This window comes from Lepisma saccharinum, chromosome 3 (genome assembly GCF_977018435.1).
Source record: "Lepisma saccharinum chromosome 3, izLepSacc3.1, whole genome shotgun sequence".
Classification (NCBI taxonomy): domain Eukaryota; kingdom Metazoa; phylum Arthropoda; class Insecta; order Zygentoma; family Lepismatidae; genus Lepisma; species Lepisma saccharinum.
In genome coordinates, this window is record NC_139231.1 from 101,423,165 (window position 1) to 101,451,133 (window position 27,969).

General features: G+C 35.2%; 2 protein-coding genes across 2 annotated transcripts in view; one reads left to right on the forward strand and one right to left on the reverse strand.

Moving 5' to 3' along the window:
* Positions 1–27,969, forward strand: part of Ubr1 (Ubr1 ubiquitin ligase) — a 134,732-nt gene that overhangs the window by 67,188 nt on the left and 39,575 nt on the right. The window contains exons 13-14 of the mRNA XM_083119047.1: positions 18,318–18,513; positions 19,303–19,516. Coding sequence (XP_082975173.1) covers positions 18,318–18,513; positions 19,303–19,516 — 410 coding nt within the window. The remainder of the gene's footprint in view (positions 1–18,317; positions 18,514–19,302; positions 19,517–27,969) is intronic.
* On the reverse strand, positions 8,731–15,789 carry LOC145985256 (zinc finger BED domain-containing protein 4-like). Its single transcript, XM_083119044.1, has 2 exons — positions 13,838–15,789; positions 8,731–9,415 (listed from the first exon to the last, which is right to left on the reverse strand). Exons 1-2 carry the CDS (start codon positions 15,331–15,333, stop codon positions 8,938–8,940), a joined length of 1,974 nt encoding a protein of 657 aa, XP_082975170.1. The 5' UTR covers positions 15,334–15,789; the 3' UTR covers positions 8,731–8,937.

The following is a 27,969-nucleotide window of genomic DNA, read 5'->3' on the forward strand; positions in this document are numbered from 1 at the left end:
TGAGTATTTTGTTACTTTTATACTAAGTTTCCTAAATATATCAGGTAGGGCTCCATCCATATACTTTTGTTTTTGCTGTTTGGAGATGATGTGATCAGCATCACTCTCCATCTGCTTTTTATTTTATGTACCCAATATTATTTTGAGGCTTAGTGAATTCTAGAGCCTATTTATGCAGGAGAGAGGGCTTGAAAATTTTGATTTCAGATAACCCACAACTATTTGTCAGAGTATTTTAAAGGATATTTTATATTTATTATGTGCCACTAGAATATCAAAGCTTGCTTAATTTTTGTCTGTAACGCTGTTATTGTATTTCTAGCTAAGGCTTACTGGATAAAGTACACGAAATGTTTATCATTTCGACTATTTACCTTTATACGAGGCCAAATTTTTAGTGTAACGAAAATTATTGTGTGTCTATAAAGACTGAAATTCCTTTACCGATGGGTCCATAACTGGACGCTTACCGACATTGATCCTTTTTTTTTTTTTTAAAAAAAAAAAAATATATAACCATTTATCAATATATTGACAATTCACAGGACAAGACGAAGTTCACAGACGACTGACTATATGGACCATAGGTCCACTTGCTAAACTTTTTTCTATGCTAGAAGAATAATTTAGTCTTATAGCCTTTTTCAAAGTATTTTTGAAGTATTACTGGTTTTTTGGGTGCATCAACACTTGGGTTATTTCCATTTGGTTTATTATACGAGGCTACAATCACTATCTGAACACTGAAATTCTCTGATTGAAACTAAAACCTTAGGCTGTAACTAGGGACTTAGTATGTATATCGACAATTTATAGGACAACACGAACCTTACAAAGGATTATAGGTGACGTAGGACCACACGCCAGAGCTTTGTTAATCTGCAAGAAGCACTTACAGCTAATATTACAAGGAAATGAGCTTGATTTTTACTGTTTCACGAGAATGCTATCTTTTATACACCCAATATTTGCTTTTTCAAGTAACTACTTGTACCAGAAGCACTTACAGGCCAACTCTAACTAGACTTCGACTTATTCTATATCAGGTGCTAAATTTATAAAGAACTATGATTGTGTATATTTCTGAGGAAGTACGCAAAAGCAGATTACCCGATTAAAGTATCTGAAAAACAGATTTTTCTATGCAACTATATTTTCATTGATTGGATTATTTAACAGATCAAACAGGAAGACTGCAAAATTTATTAAATGTAGTTCTATAGTATAGGTGGTTTCAGAGATATAAAAAGAACAAATATAAGATTTTGCTGTTTTTGCTTCTGAGGCTAATCGCGACGCTAAGGGTAAATGGCGAGGAAATGTAACGGAGGAGAAACAGTCCCAAAAGTTATGGGCTGCATGTAAGTTAATACCACAGAGATATTACAGTAGGTGTAGATTCTACCACCAGAATTTTTCTATCATAATAATACTGGTTATGCTGTACTGTTAGCTAAAGATGCTGATATTTGAGAAACTCAAAAGCTTATTTGCAAAATTTTAAGATAAATAATAATCTGTTAGACCGTAAACATATTTTATATCCATTCTGCACAAGATCCGATGACAAAATTAAAAAATGGTAACCGCCCAGACAGGGACTCGAACCCTGGACAGAGAGGTTAAAAGCCTAATGCTATACCAACTAAGCTATCTGGGCACAAAGTATTATTTTTGAAAAGTTAGTTATGTTAAGAAATATATTGAAACATTTGAGAACACTCTTGGTCTGGTTCGACAGAGAAGGAGACAACATTTCCAAATTTTTACAGACTGGGTGTATTTTTCCACTATAGAGGCCTTCACTATATGTAATTCGAAACGCTAAAGTTCAGCTAGCTTCCAAAATGGAGGTAAAGATTTTGTTTGGCGAGATTAACAACTTACAATTATATCCAGTTACGGACAAATAAAGCTAAAACTCTCAGATTTACTGTACTAGCCAAGTTTTAGTAACATTTTCTTCACTTTAGTACAAATACCAAAGAAATAGGTATATTTTATTTATAATTTGACAAAATGTACTAGTATTTAATTCACAAAGTTAGGTAAAAAACAGTATTTTTTAAAAATATTGTTACTGCCTTCAAATGTTATGTTATTTAGCCACTAACAACTGGTTTACACTGTTTGGCATCCTTTAAATAGGAAAAGAAGGAATTATTTGTTTAGTATTTTTATATTTATTTAAGAAAACAATTCTACAGTTTAACTTAATTTTAACAAATTGTTACTAATTTATATATCAAAGTTATGTTATTTAGAGTGTATGAAGGCGTATAAAGTTAATATTTGTACTTATCAGTTCAACTTACAATTATATTTTACACACAAAAGATAATGTTTACAGTTAAATTACTTGAATCAGAGAATAATATTTTACAGTAATTGATTCATTCAGCAGTAGTCAGTACTTTTATGCATCAGAAAGTTTTCTTAATTTTCTATTACGCATGCTATTTTGGGCTATTCTTAAAATGTATTTCTAGGGCAAACTGGTTTAATTTTCTGCTTATAATGCAAAGTTGACAGTTTTCGCAAAATGCATTGTACATTTGTTATATTCTCTACTTACAATCCAAATATTATGCTTATTTAATGTATAACTAACTAACTCTCTAGCCTTCTTAAACCCGAATGTTCATGGCTGCAGCAACACATGCCTTTCATCTGTCCCTGTCCTGAGCAAGATCTATATACTCCTTTCCTTCCCTACCATTTTCCTTTAGGTCCATCTCTACATTATCCCTCCATCTTTGTTTTGGTCTTCCTATTGATCTTTTACCATCAGGTTTCCCAACAAGAATCCTGTATACTCTTCTTTCCTCTCCCATTCGTACCACATGATCTACACACCTAAGTCTTCTTGATTTAATCATTCTAATAATATCTGGACATGAATACAAATTATGTACTTCTAAATTATGTAACCTTCTCCACTCATCTGTCTCCTCATCTGTTTTAGGCCCAAATATTTTCCTAAGGATCTTATTTTCAAATACTTTCAATTTATGTTCCTTTTTCAATGTAAGGGACCAAGTTTATTTACTGTATTTAACTTTTATTTTTTTGTAATTAACAAAAATTAAAAGCTTATACTGTAGTTATTATATCTTTTTCTATCAGCTTATTTTGAAATTAATATTATTAGGTATAGTCTTTGATTTATAACTATATTGCTTTTTTTTATCAATTTATCTAAGAGTACACGCAGACAAACACATGTGTACACACGTTTATGTAAATAGATATGCCTTTTTTCAATATTTTAGTATGAAGATTGCACTTTAGCTATTTAAGCAAGGGTAGGAAAGGTAGGATTTCTGAGAATTTGTTGCAGGATTTTGTTGTCCAAGTATAGATGAGAACTGAGCTGGGAGACTGTTTTGAACCTTTTCATGATAGTTTGCATGTGAACCGTATGCAAATTGAGCACTATTGACTGTGCATGCTTCTAAGTTTTGCTGTTATTTTACATCAAGTCTGTGAGACAGTAGTCAGTTTTTCCTTTTCAAGTAGTTTTTATTGATTGTATTTGTATATGTTTTTGGGACTTAGCAGTTTTATGTTATGAGGCAGTTTGTTGTAGAATATTTTTACATGATTGTTTTGAGATATTGAGTGTCTGCTGTTTTACTTGTAATTATTTTCCTTCTTGTGTTGTGTATTTGACTATATTTTGTCCAAGTTCGTAGTATTTAGAATAATTGTTATTGACTTGTAGATGTAGGGAGTAATAATCCTTTGCAAGATGCTCTATACTTTAGTCTGAACATTATTCTTAGTGTTCACTTTTGAAGCCTTAGTATTCTGGTAGTATTATTAATGTAGAGGTAAATTAGGCTGAAATGTAGGCATTTTTCTGATACATTATACTCACTTAGTTGTTTCAGCAGGTAGAAGTTGCATGATGGTTTACTGCTGATGATGTTAATTTGCTCTTCTTATGTACTACGTATGATGTAGCTTACTTGAGTAATTGGAATTTTCTACTGTAAAAAGGATTGCTTGTCTATTTTATTCCTATGTTGTTGAGTTTGTCCATAAGCAAGCCATGTTTTTACTCTATCCTATGCCTTGGAAGAATGTAGATATATTGTGTTTGCAGTTTTATGTTTCTCTAAGATTTCAGCTATGTAGTTTTTTAAATTGTGCTATGGGTGTGACTATTGATTTCTCTTTCTGGATGCCATGTTGGTTTCTGTGTAATCCTCTTGCTGCTTGAATTTGATTTAGGTTGTTTGCTTTTTTTCTTAGATCTTTATTTGTTTATTTGTTCAGTATATTTTATTTTTTTGAATTTTAATTACTTTAATTTTACATTAACTAACAAATTTTACTTTAACAACAAAAGAATTTACTCTAGTATAAAAACTTCTACTAACAAAAATGTACTATTATATCTTTTAATTTTAGAAAATTGTATTTTTAAAACTTTAAATTTGAAAAATTGATTTTTAATTACTTTAATTTTACATTAACTAACAAATTTTACATTAACAACAAAATAATTTGCCCTAGTATAAAAACTTCTACTAACAAAAATATACTATTATAATTTTTAATTTTAGAAAATTGTATTTTTAAAACTTTAACTTTGAAAAATTGAATTTTAACACACTTTGACTTTAACAATGTACTTTGAATTTTTTTATGTAAAAGAATAATAAAAAAATAAAATATACTGAACAAATAAACAAATAAAGATCTAAGAAAAAAGCAAACAACCTAAGTCAAATTCAAGCAGCAAGAGGATTACACAGAAACCAACATGGCATCCAGAAAGAGAAATCAATAGTCACACCCATAGCACAGTTTAAAAAACTACATAGCTGAAACCTTAGAGAAACATAAAACTGCAAACACAATATATCTAGATTCTTCCAAGGCATAGGATAGAGTAAAAACATGGCTTGCTTATGGACAAACTCAACAACATAGGAATAAAATAGACAAGCAATCCTTTTTACAGTAGAAAATTCCAATTACTCAAGTAAGCTACATCATACGTAGTACATAAGAAGAGCAAATTAACATCATCAGCAGTAAACCATCATGCAACTTCTACCTGCTGAAACAACTAAGTGAGTATAATGTATCAGAAAAATGCCTACATTTCAGCCTAATTTACCTCTACATTAATAATACTACCAGAATACTAAGGCTTCAAAAGTGAACACTAAGAATAATGTTCAGACTAAAGTATAGAGCATCTTGCAAAGGATTATTACTCCCTACATCTACAAGTCAATAACAATTATTCTAAATACTACGAACTTGGACAAAATATAGTCAAATACACAACACAAGAAGGAAAATAATTACAAGTAAAACAGCAGACACTCAATATCTCAAAACAATCATGTAAAAATATTCTACAACAAACTGCCTCATAACATAAAACTGCTAAGTCCCAAAAACATATACAAATACAATCAATAAAAACTACTTGAAAAGGAAAAACTGACTACAGTCTCACAGACTTGATGTAAAATAACAGCAAAACTTAGAAGCATGCACAGTCAATAGTGCTCAATTTGCATACGGTTCACATGCAAACTATCATGAAAAGGTTCAAAACAGTCTCCCAGCTCAGTTCTCATCTATACTTGGACAACAAAATCCTGCAACAAATTCTCAGAAATCCTACCTTTCCTACCCTTACTTAAATAGCTAAAGTGCAATCTTCATACTAAAATATTGAAAAAAGGCATATCTATTTACATAAACGTGTGTACACATGTGTTTGTCTGCGTGTACTCTTAGATAAATTGATAAAAAAAAGCAATATAGTTATAAATCAAAGACTATACCTAATAATATTAATTTCAAAATAAGCTGATAGAAAAAGATATAATAACTACAGTATAAGCTTTTAATTTTTGTTAATTACAAAAAAATAAAAGTTAAATACAGTAAATAAACTTGGTCCCTTACATTGAAAAAGGAACATAAATTGAAAGTATTTGAAAATAAGATCCTTAGGAAAATATTTGGGCCTAAAACAGATGAGGAGACAGATGAGTGGAGAAGGTTACATAATTTAGAAGTACATAATTTGTATTCATGTCCAGATATTATTAGAATGATTAAATCAAGAAGACTTAGGTGTGTAGATCATGTGGTACGAATGGGAGAGGAAAGAAGAGTATACAGGATTCTTGTTGGGAAACCTGATGGTAAAAGATCAATAGGAAGACCAAAACAAAGATGGAGGGATAATGTAGAGATGGACCTAAAGGAAAATGGTAGGGAAGGAAAGGAGTATATAGATCTTGCTCAGGACAGGGACAGATGAAAGGCATGTGTTGCTGCAGCCATGAACATTCGGGTTTAAGAAGGCTAGAGAGTTAGTTAGTTATACATTAAATAAGCATAATATTTGGATTGTAAGTAGAGAATATAACAAATGTACAATGCATTTTGCGAAAACTGTCAACTTTGCATTATAAGCAGAAAATTAAACCAGTTTGCCCTAGAAATACATTTTAAGAATAGCCCAAAATAGCATGCGTAATAGAAAATTAAGAAAACTTTCTGATGCATAAAAGTACTGACTACTGCTGAATGAATCAATTACTGTAAAATATTATTCTCTGATTCAAGTAATTTAACTGTAAACATTATCTTTTGTGTGTAAAATATAATTGTAAGTTGAACTGATAAGTACAAATATTAACTTTATACGCCTTCATACACTCTAAATAACATAACTTTGATATATAAATTAGTAACAATTTGTTAAAATTAAGTTAAACTGTAGAATTGTTTTCTTAAATAAATATAAAAATACTAAACAAATAATTCCTTCTTTTCCTATTTAAAGGATGCCAAACAGTGTAAACCAGTTGTTAGTGGCTAAATAACATAACATTTGAAGGCAGTAACAATATTTTTAAAAAATACTGTTTTTTACCTAACTTTGTGAATTAAATACTAGTACATTTTGTCAAATTATAAATAAAATATACCTATTTCTTTGGTATTTGTACTAAAGTGAAGAAAATGTTACTAAAACTTGGCTAGTACAGTAAATCTGAGAGTTTTAGCTTTATTTGTCCGTAACTGGATATAATTGTAAGTTGTTAATCTCGCCAAACAAAATCTTTACCTCCATTTTGGAAGCTAGCTGAACTTTAGCGTTTCGAATTACATATAGTGAAGGCCTCTATAGTGGAAAAATACACCCAGTCTGTAAAAATTTGGAAATGTTGTCTCCTTCTCTGTCGAACCAGACCAAGAGTGTTCTCAAATGTTTCAATATATTTCTTAACATAACTAACTTTTCAAAAATAATACTTTGTGCCCAGATAGCTTAGTTGGTATAGCATTAGGCTTTTAACCTCTCTGTCCAGGGTTCGAGTCCCTGTCTGGGCGGTTACCATTTTTTAATTTTGTCATCGGATCTTGTGCAGAATGGATATAAAATATGTTTACAGTCTAACAGATTATTATTTATCTTAAAATTTTGCAAATAAGCTTTTGAGTTTCTCAAATATCAGCATCTTTAGCTAACAGTACAGCATAACCAGTATTATTATGATAGAAAAATTCTGGTGGTAGAAACTACACCTACTGTAATATCTCTGTGGTATTAACTTACATGCAGCCCATAACTTTTAGGACTGTTTCTCCTCCGTTACATTTCCTCGCCATTTACCCTTAGCGTCGCGATTAGCCTCAGAAGCATGCTACCTTCATTTGGTGCAAAGGTACATAAACCTTAATCTTAAAACTCAGCTAGCTTATCTACAGGGTAGGGTTCTTTGTAGACAACGAAACCAGACAGGATGCCTTCCAATGGAGACGTTTAAATGAATATATTATTTAAACACAGGATACATGGAGTAAGAATATTTACATGATAAGCTACTTTCTTCTATAATTTTCTTGTTTACAGTCAATTTTCATCTCAATTTGATTTTTATTATTTATTTTCTATATTTGAATATTCTTCTATCCTGACTTCCTTTGTAATGGACAGATCTGGATCTGGACTTCCTTCTTAATGGATGGTCTGGATCGGGACTTCCTTCTCAATGGACGTTCTGGATCGGGACTTCCTTCTCAATAGGGAGGATCTGGACTTCCTTCTTATCTTCTTTGTGAACTTCCCTCTGGATTTCAATTTATTTATGTTTTGACTATTTAACAAATTCCTTTACCCTTTTCCAACTTTTTCCTTTCAGCTTTGGGAATAATACTAATATCCTCCTTTGGGGCTGCAATTGGAACATGCCACCACTAACTAGGTACAACAGAGTGTATACTTGGTGCAGCCGATTGACATGCGCATCCAAGTAGGTGCTACAGTTAAACTGCGCAACCAAAAAGTGCTGTGGGGCGTTGATCGGAACGCGCTCGCCAGTGATGTAAACAAAATTTCCGCTACGGGAATGGTAAATCAACCAAACAGATGTAATATCTGTTCAAAGACACAAACTTGTATCAATGCTTTGACTTCCTTAATTTTCATATTAACTTACATGTGATAACTGACTTGATTTATAAAATATATTAGGGATGGGACGATATGAAATTTTTACCGATACCGATAAAGTACCGATATGAAATTTACCGATACCGATAACCGATATTCTACCGATCCGATATAAAGTAGTCGCTGTGTGGAGTGGTCAACTCGCAATCTCAACACCTTGTGCATGGTGTTCCTTCAATACAAAGTAGCAAGTATAGGAAAATTGGAATAATATACAGTCCTTCAATCAATATCTGAGAAAAATGTAAGTTATATTTAGAAATATTGATAAAAATACATCTATTAACTACACATATATAATATGCACTGTCTATCAACAAACTCTGGGGTATTGCATTGTTTACATTGATCTGAAAAATAAAAAATCAATTTTAATCACATTTAACATGCAGATATTTCAATTGGTTTTTCTTGAATGGAAAGAGAAATAACACAAACTAGTCCCACTTGAAGTCTACAACTGGCAGGTTCTTATTCAAAAATGTAAGTTGCTGAACCTTCTGTGGATTCAGTCTTGTGCGGTTTTTGTTGCAGATATATCCTGCTGTGCTGAATTGTCTTTCAGACGAAACTGAAGATGCTGGCACACCTAGGTATTTATTTGCCAAGTTTCTCAGAAGTGGATACTTGGTGTTTCCTTCCCAATAACCAAGGGCACTGTTACTGTGAGATATCAATGGTTCATTGAAGAAAGAGTCCATTTCAGCTTCCAGAGGAGATGTGGAACGTGTTTCACTATGGGTACACTCTTCAAGAAGTTGGGTACAAATACCCCAAAGTCCATATTCAGCATTGGACTGACTTGAAATCTGTTCATCATGGTTTCCACCAGTTTCCGTACATGAGGTAGAGGCTTCAAACTCTTGCTGTAGCAACTCTTTTACTAGAGTCGACTGTGATGCTTCTCTAAAAATCCTGTAAAATGAAATGAAAAAACTTTACTTCTGATGTGTATGAGCATGTACATTAGAAAAATGAACTTTTGCAATAATCCTACACTGAAAACTGCATTAATACTGTCCACACTTACTAATTTGAATTAGAAATTGAAAGACGTGTTAAATCATAATATTTTTGTTGGGTGGTGTATTTCAGATTTTATTTTGAGGGAACTAGTTCTATTTTTCAACAACCATTACTACAACTTCATCCCAGGGATGGAAACTAGTCAGTCAAAATTACTGACTTAACTCACCACAATACTGAAAAAAAACCTGCCTAATTACTGACTAGTTTAATTAAGGCCTAGCAATAAATTAGCCCTTTAAAAGAAATGGGCTTTACTTAGCCACCAGATCCCCATACAAGCCTTTACATGTTGTTTTTTTTTAATTAGAAAAATGCTTTAGAATACTGGAAACAGTTTTGGAAAGTAAATTTGAAGCATGGAGAAGCTAAGTAGCACAGTTAAAAGCTTCAAAAGCATTATTTACCAGATAAAGTAAGATTTGAAAAGTAGTGTACATGATTGTTTGCACTTCACAGTGAGAAGTTGTTCTCGGTTTACTCACGTCTTGGATACATAGTTCTATCATTATTTTTTTTCATGTGAGGCTCAACAGAGGGTTTTGTGCTTTACACTGAATCTTACGTGATCAGATGCTGAAATCATTTAGGGACATTTTAATACTAATAGCCCTAAACCTGAAACACCTAACCTAACAATGAAAGCATGGTAAGAATTTACTATTCCACAAACACATGTAACTTCTTAGTTTAGTCACTTTTAACATTCGTACTTATGTATCTGCTTCGCGGAACATTCTTGAAGGTGTATTCTCATTTTTTTTCATGAAAGTAATTTCAATTTTTCACATTACGAGTACTTCTTTATTTACGTAAGAAACAGTATGGCGCATACACCTTCGTACATCATCGCGAGTCGTGCTTGTATTTTGTCGATGCAGTGTTTCCAACCTTCGTAACCAAAAAATACTCATGAAGTTTTTATTTTTTTAAGCTTCTTCACATTATTTTACGAACACAATTTTAACTATGCTTGCCTAACCTAACCTTGCCGGAAATGGTTCGTGGGGCTATGCATGAATGGTTTCTGGGGCTATCCATCAATGGTTTGTGGGACTACTGTTTTTCAAGTACCCAATTACAAAATCCAGTGGATCTTTCACACCCGGTATGAATTTCACCACGCATCCATGATACATCATCTTTTCGGAAAACATCAGCATGGTTGGAAACCCTGCAATCAACAAAACACAAGCATGACAATCTACGGAGGTGTACGCGCCAAAGGCTATTGTGCGTCGAAGAATTACTTTTCAACAAAAATAATGGATTTCCGCTATGATACATTCCCACATGACAGAAAACACTTTCCAGACGTTAGACAATGCTACAGGAACTTATTACCGTAAGTAGTTTCTTGTGCAAAAATGAAGAAATCTGTTTGTGGAATAGTAAATTAGTACCGAAAGCATTTAGGTGTGTTCTATTAATGCTAAGAGTCCAAACCTGACTCACCTAACTGAAGAAAAGCATTTTGCAATGTAATTAATACCTCTTTGTACCCCAAGCACGTGAAGTAGATAGCAGCAGCCCAGATATACATATGAAAAGTGTAAATGAATGGTTGCTCATAAATACCAATGGCGTACCATGAGCATTTCGAGTGGGAATGCCAAGTCCAAAGTCCTTTTTGCCTAATAGATTACTTATGGGATTATTCAATATAAGCATTGTCTATTTGAAAGCAAAGTTTCATTGTGTTGCCTGAAGTTAGGCAGCTTCTGATAAAACATGATCCAGGCATATTTAAATGCTAGCAAATGAGATGCCTCACCATGCAACAAAGGTTTGTAAGACTGGTATTTTATAGCATTTTCTAATTAGGTTGTTCAACTCAGAACACCATACGCCATTCAGAGTCTTTTGCCCAAAAGATAGTACATGTGTAGCAAAACAATATTCTGTTTCTCTCAGCACACCCAGCTAACCAAGGAAACATTTCGGCATGATGCAAGTCATAAAAAAGCCTACCAGAATCATAAGCACTTCTAGAACAATAGTAGACGCATTATTATTGTGGATGATCTAACAATTGATTGATGTGGTTTATTTTACTTACTTTTTAACATTTTAAAGTAATTTCGTCCACAGATCAAAGAGTTTTGAAACAAATGCACAACACTTCCATTGACAAAATATAAAGGATTTAGATAGGATTAAAAATAAAATTTCATGATGATATATTAGTTTTGTAGGTTAAGTGGTAGAGCTGCCACAGGCTGAACTTCGCCCATGAATAAATAATCTCTATGTCTAGCCGTTCATATCACGAGGACTGAAAACTCTTGACGAAAACTTTTTTTTTCGCATCGCTGTTTGTGCGATAAATTACACAAAGAAGTTATAATATTGGAGTTTGGTAAAGTTATGTGAGTCATATTGGGTATTGTAGCATCACACAACACGAGCGCATATGGCACAAGGTTCAGATTCCACTTTAAACTGCACATTCAGTACCAACTAACCTTTCTGTGCATAAAGTGAACTTAAAACAAACTCAAGAAGTAATGTTCTGCTGTGGTCAAATGCAGGAACAAAAAAAAAATCAGAAACTGCTGTATTGTATTTTTTTGGTACTAGTTTACTATCCTTCGGACAGATTTCTTCATTTCTACAGAAGAAACTACTTAACGTAATAAGTTCCTGTAGCATTGTCTAACATCTGGAAGGTGTTTTGTGTGATGTGGGAATGTTTCATAGCGGAAATTCAACCATTGACGCATAGCCCCACGAACCATTTCCGCTAAGGTTAGGTTAGGTAGGGTCACAATGGGTTACAATAGTTAAAAATTGGTTTCGAAAAAAAATATGCGTAGCGCCACACACCATTCTCGCATAGCCCCAGACACCATTCTCACATAGCCCCACAAACCATTTGCGGAAACGTACGTTCTTCAGTTACAAAAACACTTTTTAAAAAAAAATTGATCAAAAAAACGTGAATACACGTTAAAAAATGATCCGTGAAGCAGATAGGTAAGTAGAAATGTCAATAATTGACGAAACTCAGAAGTTATAGGTGTCCGAAGGATAGTAAACATTTACCATTTTTTTTTATTTAGCACTGATTTATTGCCAGTTTTGGCAAATTGCCTTAATGAAGGCATAATTCAGAAATATATATATTTTTAAAAAAATCAGAAAAAAAGGAATTTGTGTATGATGACTGTTTTGATAATTTGAAGCCAAACTTAACTTCCAATTATTTACCAGTCACAATTTTGGTACTTTGAGACGTAACCTAATTCTTCTTGCTATTTGCGGGCATTATTTGCTGGGTTCTGATTAATAATACATAAAGTGACACCTTAGATAGCAGATACCTTTTTTCTATTCTTAATACATTTTGGAATTGGCTAGACTCTACTTTACGTCCTTATTGCCTTTTGGTGGTAACCGATGGGAGTTAACAACACTGCAGGTTCGTCTTTGTGTCCGCATTGTGAATGCATGTGCTTTGCTCATTTGCGTTCGCGGGGCATTGTGCGTGTGTATGATGCATGAAGAAGAACAGGTTCCTAAAAACTTGTAGATAGTGTAAAATACGTTTATCCCCAGTAATAATTTAGTCCATTGCTCAAAACCGTGCTTGCAGACAGCCGGCATCTCTTCGGGTAAGTACTTTTTTCTTTTTATACTTTCTGTTCACTATAGCCCCCGAAACCATGCATGGGTAGCTCCACAAACCATTCATGTTAGCTCCAAAAACCATGCACGGGTAGCTCCACGAACCATTCACGGGGACGAGGTATGCCTACGAGGTTAGGTAAGGCCTGTTACATTAGGTTCCATTAGCACTCATTTCCCTTCTAAATATGTGCTTCATCATCGAAAAATTTCCTCAGTACGTTCAATTACTCATATCCGAACAATATCCCTTTTGGTATGACTTGAGATGACCGGACCCCTCTCCGATTTTCTTCATATTTGACATACTCACTAATTGAGGCCTCCTAACCTTATTTTTGCTTATTTTGCAATTTCTAGATGTTCCCGACAAATTTTAACTTCAGATTCGTGATTAGGAGGCCTCAATTAGTGAGCATGCCAAATACGAAGAAAATCGGAGAGGGATCCGGTCATATCAAGTCGTTCCTCAGTTTTTATCAATTTCCTCCTCCAGGTAATTTAAGTTGTTGAATTCCTTATACAATAAGCTTTCCAATGATATATGACACGTATTTCTTAGGAAAAGGACATAAAGTAGAGTCTTACCTTGGAAATATGCAAAGGAAAAAAGAACAAATTTTGTAAAAAAGTGACAGGTATATAACAGAGAAGGTCCTTGTAAAGTTACTGATTTTTGCTTACCTTAATTTGTAGCGAGGATCCAGACTTGTTGCCTTCATGTAGACTTCTTTTGTCCCAGGCTGAAGTTCTTGAAATCGACGTTCTAGTGTTGATTTCAAATCTTCTGCTAAGTTCCTCACTCGGCGTTCAGATGCAAAACTGTTCATTGCCTGTACAACACTGTTCTTCATTGGGATTATATCTGATATCGATGTGCTATTACTGCTACATGATACAGTAGCTTCATGGAATATTTTCAACACCTTTACCAAACTCTCGATTAGGGTCCACTGTGATGACGATATTTCGACTGGGAGTGACAAAGATGATGTTACAATTGTTACAGAAAGTCTTTGTTCAAAGAAACGCTCCAACATAAGATACGTTGAATCCCATCTAGTGGGAACATCTTGGATTAAACTATGAGCTGGAAGTCCTAGATTTTCTTGGGTTTCCTTTAATTTTCTGGAGTCTTTTGGTGACATATGAAAGTGCGTTGCTATTCTCTTTACAATTTTAATAACCGAAGATATTTCAGTTTGACTTAGGCACTGGTTGACAACAAGCTGAAGCAAATGTGCCATGCATGGTATCCATATAGGTAATGGATCATCCAACAAACCTGCAGCACGTTTCATGTTGGGAGCATTGTCTGTAATGATTACTTTTACTGCCGAGGAAATTCCCCATTTATTAAAACATTCTTTGAGGTTTTCTGCAATATTGAGTCCAGTGTGACTTGTGCCACTGAAAGGCACTACTTCAAGATTTAAATTTATTAATTTAAAATTTGTGTCTATAAAGTGTGCTGTCACACTCAAAAAATCTTGCCCAGCAATTGAGGTCCACACATCTGTTGTTACAGCAATGAATGTACAAGTTTCCAGCATTATATGGACCTTCTGTGATACACGTTCATACATTTTAGGTATCAGTGAGGAAGACAATGCCTTCCGATTAAGTATCTGATACCGTGGTTCTAAAAAGTTGACAAACCTTCGAAATCCATCCTTTTCTACCGTTTGCATCGGTAACATGTCCAGAACAACCATTTCACATATTTTTCTATCAATTGCTATTGATTTTGGGTCATTTCTTGAATATTTTTTTTTCTTGTTTAACAAAGAGTCTATTGTCGGCTGCATGGTAAGTTTTGAATTGGTTTTTTGATATCCTGATAGCGTTTCACGGATAGCAAGAACAGATGAACTTGGGCCAGGTGTTGGTTCAAAAACATCACATTGCACATGCGGTACTTTATCTTCTTTTTCAGCATTATTTTCCCCGGAACTAGAGTTCTCACTTTCAGCAAATACTTCTTCACTATATAAATCTTTCAGCTTTCTCAGATGTGGAAGACATCGTTTCAAATGATATTGCATGTTAGACGTGGTATATGATTTTGTCGACTTCCCGCCTCTAGAAATTTCGGCAGAACAATGTTGACACACAACTTTAGAAACATCGGTTATTTTAATTTTAAAATGTTTCCACACTGTACTCTTCTCTTTTGGCATGTCTCTACGCAGAAACTTAACACAAAACAAAAAAAAAAAAAACCACACACAACAAAAAACGAACTTGGATAACTAGACACAAAAGTAGTGACGCGATGTATTCAACACGATGCACACAAACAAAGAGAGAGTAAAGAGAGCAGCAGGCCGAGTGAGCATGCAGCACAGTTGAGACAGTGTTTCCAACAACTGGACTGCAAAATTCGCTATTGTCGCTAGATCGGATATTTAAGTGTGTGCGGGATGGGGAATTTTTTTTAACCTACGAAACGAATGTTCTGGGTGGGTAAAAATTTTCCATTTTTCGTCTAAGTCGGGAAATTTACGAAGTGGGAAATGTTGAAATTCACCAGCATTGTGAATATCTCGAATTCTAATCATTACTTTCCCCTCAAGTAATTGTTTTTGCATTTCTGGAATAAAAATTGCTATTTTCAAGAAATGCCACTTCTGAAGTCTGTATCGAGATTCCCCCCCCCCCCCCGGCCGATCCGGGAACAGACTTTCTCGAGTTCCTGCACACACCCAGAAATGTGCTTTAAAAATGTGAAATGCAATGCAAAAATAGGCTATTCTAACTCTGAGAGAATTTTAATATAATTCGACATCAGTAACGGCACACCAAAAAATATTAATGTCGAGGTGGGAGAAATTCCCACGGGAGCAGACAAATTTAATATCTCTAAATGTTACGTGCAAAATTCATTTTCAATATGAAAGTTCACGAATTATTCAATTTTCCTTCTCTGTAGGACAGCTGCCGACTAAGGAGAGTTGCGTGTGGGTGGGTGTGTTTGGGGGGGGGGGTGATCCGCCTCTGTTTGGCACCATCAGTTTTTTTATTAGTGCTTTTTCCAAAAGAAAATGCAATTTTATTTACTACGTTTGAATCTTGGAGCACCTTTCCATGTGGAGTGAAATCAAACCAAAAGGAGCATAACAGTTGCGGAAATTGAAAACATATAAACGGGATAATTGGAATGTTCTATCAGTAGCAGCCGATTTTCACAGAACCTGGATTCCACTTGAGGCCATTATCACTAGTTTCGATTCAGTCGGCTCAGGTGTACTACCTGCATTACTGACAATTTTCAACTGCCACAAAATGAAAATATCCCCTTTCCCTGTTCCTAGTGGAAGTTTCGTTCATATGGCAATACTGCGTGACTACTGCGATAAGTTTGTTCTCTCTTGCTTCCCCTTTCTTGCGCTCGAGTGCCACGTTGCCATCTGAATAGATTCCTGCCCTTCCTTTGTTGTCAAACCTTTATCAAGGTCAAATATTATGTCTAGTTTTTCTGTGTCCGTTTTTCTCTTTCATGACGATACAAACACTTGCTATCGAATAAAGGAAACAACTATATGTTGAAGAACGACGCACAATTTGGCAACGCATGGCCAACAACTGGCTTGCAAATCTTCCATGCTCCCTCCCCTCTGCTCGCTTCTCTGTCTAGAAAGCGGTATATCTGGTCGCACACCAAATCGAACACAAGCCCCACCCCTCCGTGGTCTGACGTCACGGCAAATTTATTCATTGTGAAGATTTCTTAGCATTAACACACGGAACTTTTCATGATGTAACAAGTCGAAGGGAGCAAACAGCGGTGAAGTTGCGGGTGCGAAAAGTGAGATCCCTCAATCAAGCTGTGCGTGCGTAGCATGTATTTCTTGTCAACCTGCTCGAAGATGTACGCAAATGTATGGTAGCGAAGACTTCATTACCTTTCAATGAGAAAGCATGAATGTGAGTTTTGGAACTGGTTTATTGACTGCAATTGCTTATGGTCGGATTCATTCTGCACACCGTTCCTCTAAAAAAATATATAGCAGTTAACTTGACAACATGAACGTGAGATTTGGAACCGATTTGCCGGCTGCAGTTTTTTACGATTGTCTTCGTTATGAATATTACTCCGCTAAAAAAAAAAGTTAAATTGAAAGATTCCTGCGGTCTGTTTTCAGAGGAATATATGAGGAATTCTGTGACCTTGTTAATTTTCTTCCATGAAAGGGAAATAATTACAGAATTCTGTCAACTTTTGAAAAAAAAAAAAATATCGGATCGGTAAAATTATCGGTAAATAAACCGATATGCCGATATACCGATATGCTTATATCGGCCGATACCGATAGAGTACCGATTAATCGGTCCCATCCCTAGTATTTTATCACTGGCGCAGAACTTCAACCGCGTCCCTTCCGTCGCTTCTTGACCAGCCCTGATGATGATTCCTTCTGAGATGGAATTGAAAGCTCAGGAGAACTGCTAAAGTGTTTTTTATTGTGCTGTTTGTGTGTTGTGTGTTTTTAGTGTTTTGAACAAGTATTTTATCGTATAAGCAACTACAGAGTGTACAAGTATGATGTCTATTTATTTATTTATTTATTTATTTGCATTTCAGAATCCAGAGGAGGACAGCATCAGACAACCAATTAGCCTAGTAGAAGAATTTCTTGGTTTACTCATAACACTTGTGGGTGAAAGACATACACCAGGTGTAGGTCAGGTAGGTGTATTTTGAATTTAATGCAAAGATTATCGAGAAAGTAAGTTGTGATGGGCTATTAGGTAAGAAACAAGAGTATATTTACAAAGTTTTTATGTTGCCATTTGATATACAATTCTATACACTACTTTCTGACATAGTTACCACCATAGTTGAGTCATTTTTCGTAGCGGGACACCAGTTTATGTATCCATTCATAATATAATTATGCTACATGTGATGCAGACCATGTAGTAATAATCTTTTCTATGACCTGATTGTCATCATGGAACCGCAGACCAGAAAGGAATAATTTCAGATTTAGGAGCACATGAAAATCACTTGGTGATAAGTCTGGTCATTAAATTACTATTAAATCCATGTATTCAGTTGCAAGTAATATTTATCTTTTCTTGAATCATATTCATTTTTTATTTTTGCTCTAAATTGATATTACATAATTATATGTTAATATATAAACTGCATTTCTTTTAGATTACAGATGATGACCGCATAACGAAAGAAATTGTACAACAGCTCTGCATCAAACCATTACCTCATTCTGAACTAAATAAGACACTACCTGAAGATGTCAACCACGAAACTGGAATGGAGAGAGTTATAGACAATGTAGCTGTGTTTAAAAAGCCAACTCAAGCTGCAGGAAAGGGTGTATATGAGCTAAAACCAGGTGAGAATAACTTACGCAGGATACTAGATTGTGTAAATTGAGCTGAAATCAGACGCTGACTTTGTACCTAGTTGGTTAGACTCCGTGGTGTCTGAGGTTTGGACTTTGGTCCCTCCATAGATTTTGCTAACTTTACAATTAGGTAGGTATTTGAATTTGAACTGCACAATGATTTTCAGGATACTTTTCTTTCTATTATATTTATTTTTCTTTTAACGCTTTAATAATTATAACAGTAGATCCTCAGTTATGTGTTCTTAGGACTCCATGGCTCTAATTTAGAATGCATGTGTTGCATTATTTGGATAAGAAAATATAAGTATGTGCGGAAATAAGGGAAAATTTGAGAACGTAAATTCAGGAATCCACTCTATGTAATAATTGATGATGTATGTAAAATTAAGAAAAATATAATTTGTGATGTACTGGCTAACTGTTCTGGTGCCAATATTTAACTAAGTTGTTTCATAATTATTCATAACATAAATTTCCAAATTTTCTCAAATCCTCTTTACATGAAAGTTTCCAAGAAAACTAAGCTGTGTGGCTTATTCAGGTATCGAGAAACACTGTGTAATGTGCCTCAATCAGGAATTGAATGTTCTATGCTGTTTTTTTTTTGTGAAACCTCATTTAATTATGTGTGTTTGATGACTGCCAAACTTACCTTGGAGTTTATTGTTGAACACTGGATGACTCTTAAGCAATGTGAAGGATTTGATTCATATTAGTGTGTGACTAATGAACCACTTTCGGCAGAAATAATTTAGTCTTCCTTTCTTTTTGCAGAATATTACAAGGATTATAATGTGTTCTTTTACCATTATACGAGAGAAGAGCTTTCTAAGTCAGAGGAAACTCAGCGGAAACGAAGGAAAGCTCTAGGGGAATTGGAGTGTTGTCCACCACCACCTCTTGCCCTGCTCTCACCCTCCTTCAGCATGATTGCTAACCTCCTCCAGTGTGACGTGATGCTCTACATCATGAAGATTGTTTTGGAAAGGTAATGAAAGAGAAAAATAGGATAATATAGGAACAGTTTATGTTGTTTGCACCATTTATGTAGTAGGGCTCATTACTTCTTGATCTATTTAAATTCACTTATGTAAGATAAAACTATGACGATAAATGTGATGAAAAAAGAAGAAAGTGAGACTAAATATAGAGAAGATAATTCAGTCTAATATATCTCACTTATCAATCACTTTGATAAATGTCCTCGGCTAAATCTGAAGTCCTGATTGGCACTGCATGATATGTATATACTTGTCAGAATTCAAACTAAGTGTTAGCACAGTAGGAAGCTATGGTTCTATGTTAAAAAAGAAATTTCAGCTTACATATGCTGATGAATAGTGTTTATACTCAAACAATTATAAATATTTTTATAATTATTATATTGGTAAAAAAACTAGAAATAACAAAAGTTACAACAGAATCAAATTATGCATTTGTAAACAAGAACATTTATAACATATAAATGTTATTTATAAGAAGAAAATATTTCTTTATTATCTCCTTTTGAGATAGAGTAAGTCTTTGTTTTTATAATTTTGCATGCATCCATTCTACCACTGAGTATACTCAATATGCCAATATGTTCATCCAGTTTTTCTTCAATCCCGATCTTCAGTTTTCAAAACTCAGCATCTGGCTAAATCACATCCAACTGTAGAACATATGTGTGTCAATTTATGTAACTTTCCTCAAAGCCTTCATTTGAGGAATTGTAACATTTATAAGTTTGCTTGTTAAGGAAGATGAAAGCACATACCTATTAACTGCTTCAAATTCAACATGGCATATTTTATACACATGAGTGCCATTCCACAACTTTCCAATCTTTTGAAAGATTATATCATAATCAAAGTTCACTAAAGATTCATAAAAGGCTTCTATATAACTTAAGCATTCAAGTTATTATAAAATTGCAAAGTTTAATGCTTTAAAAGCAACAATTATTGTACAAATATATATCCATTCCATATTCTTATATCTGTACTTATATTTGTTCCATCTTGAGATTCTTTTCAAAGTCACAGACAACTAGTATCTGAGTAACTAGTTCAAGCCCGATTTTTTAGTATGTGTTATCTTCAATTGTTTTTGTTTTATATTTTTGTCAATAAGTCCTTAACAGCTTGAATGTTTGTATAGTAAATGTACATATTTGTTCTGCTACAGCTATTTTACAATGTATATCACAATATACTTATCTAATGATTACAAATACCATTTTTTGAATGTTGATACAAAATACCAAGAATGACGTCATATTATACATTGAACAATTTTAATAAAATTAATTATAAATTTGAATGTAACTTACCTTGCTTGTCTGAAAGAACACATATGATACAAGATATTTGTTTTTCATATTGTCATTCAAAAATAATTGTTATGAATATGAATTCAAAATATTGCACAATTTGATAATTTTGTCATGATATACAAATTGGCATTTTTAAACATCATATTTAATAAAATTAGTTTAAATAGTAATTTCAGACATTTAATTGCATTATATGAATAAATTTTGAGCAATCATATCACTAAATTATTATAGATATAGCACAAATGTGGAACTCTGAACTTAGCCTAATCATTTTCAAATGTTGTTATGACAATGTATTAATTTTATTGTCATACTGGCGCTCAACAAGGGATGAACCCACAACAACAGATCTGAGCACTACTGAGACTTTTAACATATAATAATTAATATAATGCCTCTATATTTACAGGTCTCCCCCATGGCGCAGTGGTAGCGTCATTGCCTTGTAATCAAGGGGTCCCGGGTTCGATACCCGGTGGAGGCACAAGTGGTTCGGATCCCACTTTAAACTGTAGGTCCAGTCCCGATTAGCCTTACTGTGCATAAAGTGGACTTAAAACAGCAACTCAAACCAAGCCTCTATATTTACAAACTGTTTTAATGTTCAGCATTATAATCATTTGAGTGTAACTGAATATTTGTCTTCCAACAATACAACAAAAAATTGTTCATCATGAACCAATACAGTGCAACTACACATAATGAATTTTTAGTACATAATAAAATCATAGAATAGTATTCTATGATAAAATGTACATAACAAATCAGTTAGGGCCGGACCCTGTGGCCGAGTGGTTAGCACATCACGCTGCGATGCCAAGGGTCCCGGGTTCAAAACCTGCTCGGGCTTGGTTGTTTGTGAATGTCCATTCATCAATTTCATCCTTTCATCACTCATCCCCATCTTCGCAAATTAGACAGGAGGCACAAAACGCGAAGTAAAATAAACTAAATCAATCAATCAAATCAGTTAGGCTCACTACGTACTAGTTGAACACATTTTCAAGATATTGATGACTTTTCTTGTAATACTGTCGGTTAGGTTAGGTTGTAGATTTCGAACTTCTATATTTAGTTAAAGCAGGTTGAAAGAGGTTGTTTGTAATTTTTAATTTATTTGCTTCATTATTCAGATGTGTGTTTCTCCTTTGTAAACGATCGAATATGTTTTCCAACAATGAAACATTGCTTGCAATTTGTGTGTATATTTTTCTCTTTTTTGGCAGCATAGTCTTTAGCCTGTTAGGGCACGTCTCCTTATTGCATGTCTTTCGTAGCGTACATCTCTGCAAACCTTATCAACACGTCCTGCAAGCGAATCATATTGTGAAGATAAGTGTTTAGGAGAACTACACCATTTCCTCGATTATTTGGTACTAAAGTAATTGGGTGTAATTTTAGCGATGGCGCTGCAGTTGGATTCAGCACGTTCTTTGGTGGAAAATACAGAAGTTCTGCTTTTAGATCTCGCACATAGTCTTCTTCACAATAATTGGCACTGCACACTTGCATTTTTTACATTTCGTCTACAAGCATGAATCCACTGTATACTTACACAATTATCGACTGGAAATCTATGATATTTTATGTCAGTTCCTTTAGTTTTCTGGTTATAGTTTTCATAGCTTGCTACAGCACAATTAGATATGATAGCAGTCTACAAGTATAAAAATACATTAAAAATAAATTGAAAGCTACAAAATCCACAATCTGCTTCTTCCGATTTTTGCGACGTGTTAGTAGCTAAATGTGTCCCGCACCAAACCTAATTCTTCCCAGATGACGTAATGCATTCACGGACGACTGCGCTTACTGCACATAGCAACGAGCACCGTCAAACCCGATCCTCCCAGATTACGCAATGCATACGTACTGCACATAGCAACGAGCACCCCCTGAGTTCAAGTCCGATTTTTTAGTACAGTCAACTCTCGATTCAACGACCTTTCACAGTTCCCGGGAAAAGGGTTGTTATTTCGAAGGGGTCGTTATTGGAATTTGCACCAATTTTCAGCTTAAAGGGAGCTCAAACGGACACAAAGATGCCTAGGAGATGGTAACACCATTTATCCTGGTAGTTATACAACCTGTTATGCACAGGATGCGTGTTGTGAGAAGGAAAATAGAACATGAAAAAGTTTTCACAAAAGAGAATTTAAAATAATGTTACTTTGTTTCAATTGTGCACAGTCGTTGCTTTTCCAGGAAATTCTTACAATTCTAGTTAATGAGAAACCCGTTTCCACTGAGACCTATGGAAAGGAAAACAATCTCTCACTTATTGCAAGCGAAACTCGAAGAATCTTGACACCACTCAGACTGGTGCCAGCAAAAGTCGGGAGATAATCGGGCAGAATGAATGTTGGATTTTATATGGGTTTACTGGAGCATTGTCTGTTACAAGATTAACTGGTAAGATTAGATCTCTCGGGAGAAACAACACAACCTCTCTAGGTACCAGACAAAAAAAAATAAAGGCAGGGCTGTAATTTTCATTCTGGTTCGGCTGTGTAAAATACATCGTAAAAAAAAAAGTCACTTTTCTTTGCTTCAACCAACTTCATTCACCCTCCTTCCCCATTCAAGGGAGCAGTCCAAACTCCTTCCTTGACTTACATTGTAATCCAGCGTGAAAAAGGAAATGTGCAACTTGCGATCTATTTTCACCCAAAGCGTATTGTAGGACAGGTCATTAAACAACGTGGCAGTTGATAATCATTCGGGTTTGGAATTGAATTTCACTTTAAACTGTATATTTAGTCACGATTAGCCCATCAGCATAAAATGAACTGAAAACAAGCTTTATGAAACTGCGCATTTTCACATATCAAAATGGTAGATTTACTCTCACGTTAATCGATGATTTAATGTTGGATTTAGGAGTATTCTCGATGTCAAACACCCACCCCTCCAAACGTTTTCCTCTTGAATAATGTCTTTTTAATCAGTCTCAGCGACCATTCCTACATTGAACACACTTTTTTTTACCTCCACATGAATGGTTCTGAAGAAAGGTAAATTAAATTTACAGTTGTGGTTATCAGAAGGCGCAGAACATGAAGTCATTTTAACTCTTGTTTTGCTTTCTGGAGATCGAATTTCGTTATCGTCAAATCTTTGCGAGATCCAAAACAATAACTTTTTTCTTCGCGCTGGATGAGTCATTGCTGTTATCTGCAAGCAAGAGCTTAGCAGACGCTAGACAAAACACTGGCGCCAGCTGCATCGTAAAAACAAAGAGACTGGCTGGAAGTTCGAGCAACAGGTGGCAGAGAAAAGTCCCAGCATTTTAAAGATAACGCAACTGTCAAAAGTTCGAGCAACAGGTGGCAGAGAAAAGTCCCAGCATTTTAAAGATAACGCAACTGTCAAAGACGGATTAACAGCAGTGTAAAGAAGAAAGAAATGACCCTTGCTTTACGTTTTACCGTTTTACCACGCAACAGACAATAATACGGGCAATATTTCCTATGCAGACAACAGCATTAAAAAAAATATATAATAAATAAATTTAAAAAAACAACTGAATTCTGCAATTATCAACATTGCCGTGCACACCAGTGGCGGAGAATGAGCTGGGGAAAGGGGGGTGTCCCTTTTTGTTTTACTTGTTCTATGGTTTTTGTTCGTTTTCAAGAATATATCCAGAACTGGTTGCCCCATTTTAGACGTCAAAGGACAGGAAGAGGGATGGGTCCTTTTCCACCCTCGCCTGTAATCAGCCCGCATCAGCAAGAAAATCGTGGCTGAAACAATCTGCATCGCACCCCCCCCCCCCCCCCCCTACGTTTCCTGACAGGAAAAGAGGGAGAAGTCAGTAAGCCAACGGAACACTTTTTTAGCAGATATTACGACATCGACACAATTAGGAAAAGATATGAAGTGGGAAACGGGAGTTATGATGCACGTAAGATCGAAGTAAACTTTTGTGGAAACCTGGATGTGAACGCATTAAGCGGGTTGACGATCTTTAGTTCACCTATGTGGTTTTGATTATCTCTAACAGTTTCGCTTTTTTATGAAGTGTTGCAGGGAACAAAGAACACATTTTGAATGAAAGCGGTTACCGGAAGTTGTCGGCTACAAGGCCGAGAGTTGCTCACTCACGAGAACCTGCTGAACTGGGCAGATGGGCCAGACTTCCAGGCGCCACACATCTGTATTTTCGAACATTCCTGCGATCTTATCTCTCAAGGTGGTGTATTTATCGATGAAAGAGCTTGACCTGCCATACACATTGGCAAAGACTGCAAATCCAGCAGTCATTTCGGGCTGCTCCCACCCTTCCCCGCGAGTTTTCAGCAGCTCAAGGAAACAAAAGGTCGATTTAAAATAACATCGAAGCACATTCGATCTTCTCTTCTCGCGTATCCAAGAGAAAGCGTGGCAAAACAAGCCTGGCGCGTTGGGTAGCGGCCGTCAGGTGCAGGGTAACATTGGTGCGCTTGAGGGAGGGGAGGGCAGAGGTCAAGTGCTATTGGATATCACTCAAGCATGGTGTGGTGGTGCCTATTTTTAGTTCAGACCCAATTGTGAGCGGTAGAGCGATGGTGAAGGAAATGAGTGGGGAAAAAGACCAACGCATTTTTCGGCCGATTTCCTTCAATTTTTCAACTTTTTTTTTTTTCGAATTTTTCTATCTTTTTCTAAATTTTTCACGGTTCCCGGGAAAAGGGTCGTTACTTCGAGAGGGTCGTTATACCCGGGGTCGTAGAATCGAGAGTTGACTGTATGTGTTATCTTCAATTGTTTTTGTTTTATATTTTTGTCAATAAGTGCTTAACAGCTTGAATGTTTGTATAGTAAATGTACATATTTGTTCTGCTACAGCTATTTTACATTGTATATCACAATATACAAATACCATTTTTTGAATGTTGATGCAAAATACCAAGAATGACATCATACAGGGTGTCCGGCTTAGACCTTTAACATTACAAAACAGTATAACTTTAGTTACATTCAACTTCAAATAAAACTTATTGTTTGTATGGGACGGGCAACTGTGGCCATTTGCGAGAATCACCAGTACTTCGAGTTGACATGACGCGCATGCGTGTGTAACGCATAAATTCCAAGATGGCAGAGTGGACGGTTCAGCAGAAAGTGTTCTGCGTTCTTTCACTGGCCGCAAACAAATCTGTGAAGCTTTTTCAACGTGCTTTTCGGCGTGAATTCAATCTTCAACGTCACGACAATATTCCTTCCTATTTGAGTATTGCTAAGTGGGATAAACAACTAAGAGAAACTGGAAGTGTTGTGTCGGTGCGCGGGAAGTACGCGAAGCGGAAGGTATCAGAGGAAAACATTGAAGTGATTTGCACTGCGTTCACAAGAAGTCCAAGAAAATCAATAAGACGTGCAAGTTTAGAGCTCAACATTCCTCGGTCTACTATCCATGACGTTGTGCACAAAAGGTTACGTCTATGGGCGTACAATATCCAGTTAGATCCAACGAAATTATCCTGATGATAAACCTAAAAGACAGATGTCTTCGGGCAAAATGTTAACCGAAATTGACAACAACAATGCTTTTCTGGACAAGGTGTGCTTTTCTAGACAAGGTGTGCTTTTCTGATGAAGCTGCATTCCACACGTGTGGCAAAGTGAACAAGCAAAATTGCCGTATTTGGAGAAGTGACAATCTTCATGAGTTTCGTGAAATTATGAGAGACTCTCCAAAAGTTAATGTGTGGCGTGGGTTAATGAAAGAGAAGATAATAGGCCATTATTCTTTGCTGAAGAAACAGTGAGAGGAACGAATTATTTAGACATGCTTTAGAATTACGCTGTGCCTCAAATGCCTCCAGAAACCATTCCCAACAACACGGAGCCCCGGCACATTTTGCTATCATTGTACGAGAATTTCTCGATGAGCATTTTCCCAGAAGATGGATAGGAAGAGAATCTAAACCACTTGCTTGGTCTCCGCTCTCGCCGGATCTTTCCCCCCTAGACTTTTCCTTTTGGGGGTTGATCAAGGACCAAGTCTACAGTATGCCCATCGAGAACTTGGAAGATCTGAGTAACAGAATTCATCAGGCGATTAACAATGTGACCCCTCAAATGCTAGTGAATACCTGGACGGAATTGGAATATCGGTTCGACATCTGCCGTGCCACAGGGGGGGGTCATATCGAGGTTGTGTGAAGTGCTGGTGCTGGGACAAAAAAATGCATGAGTTTTTCTACCAAAATGTAAATTTTGGTAATAAAATTGGGTTTCTCTGCAAAATTATGCTCTTTTGTAATGTTAAAGGTCTAAGCCGGACACCCTGTATTATACGTTGAACAATTTTAAAAAATTGACCTTTGTATATAAACCTTGATGCCAATGCAAATGTACACAATTTTAATAAAATTAAGTATAAATTTGAATGTAACTTATCTTGCTTGTCTGAAAGAACACATATGATTGAAGATATTTGTTTTTCATATTGTCAGTCAAAAATAACTGTAATGAATATGAATTCAAAATATGACAAATGCACAATTTGATAATTTTGTCATGATATACAAATTGGCTTTTTTAAACATCATATTTAATAAAATTAGTTTAAATAGTAATTTCAGACATTTAATTGCATTATATGAATAAATTTTGAGCAATCATATGACTAAATTATTATAACTATTGCACAAATGTGGAACTCTAAACTTAGCCTAACCATTTTCAAATGTTGTTATGACAATGTATTAATTTTATTGTCATAAAACTATCCCCTGTACCTTGCACCATGACATGAAGACACTTAGAGGGTATGGAGACAGGGCTACACACTTCCTTGAACGCAGCCAAAGTGGAGGTGATGTGTTGAGCATTATGCTTCAGCTGCCTTCACTTCACCAGGTCAATCCTAGAACCTCTTTTATGCAGGGACAAAGCTGGGAAAATTTACATGGGATCACCTATCCCAGGAATCGAACTCATGGTCTGCAATGTGCTCTGTACAGTGGTATCTCAGTTGAGGAAAACTTTAACATGTAAAATCTAGAAATTGGGGTTCCATTTTATTAGCACTAATATACACATTGTGTCGTGTCTGCAGTGACTAGAGTTGAAATTTTGCAGTGCCCCTGTTGCCATAGGCCATTTTTTTTTAAAAAATATTAATTAAAAAT

Coding starts and splice junctions, on each gene's coding strand:
- LOC145985256 (XM_083119044.1), bottom strand. CDS start 15,333: ATGCCAAAAGAGAAGAGTACAGTGTGGAAACATTTTAAAATTAAAATA. Junction 9,416..13,837: donor GATCCTCGCTACAAATTAAG/GTAAGCAAAAAT, acceptor TTCATTTTACAG/GATTTTTAGAGAAGCATCAC.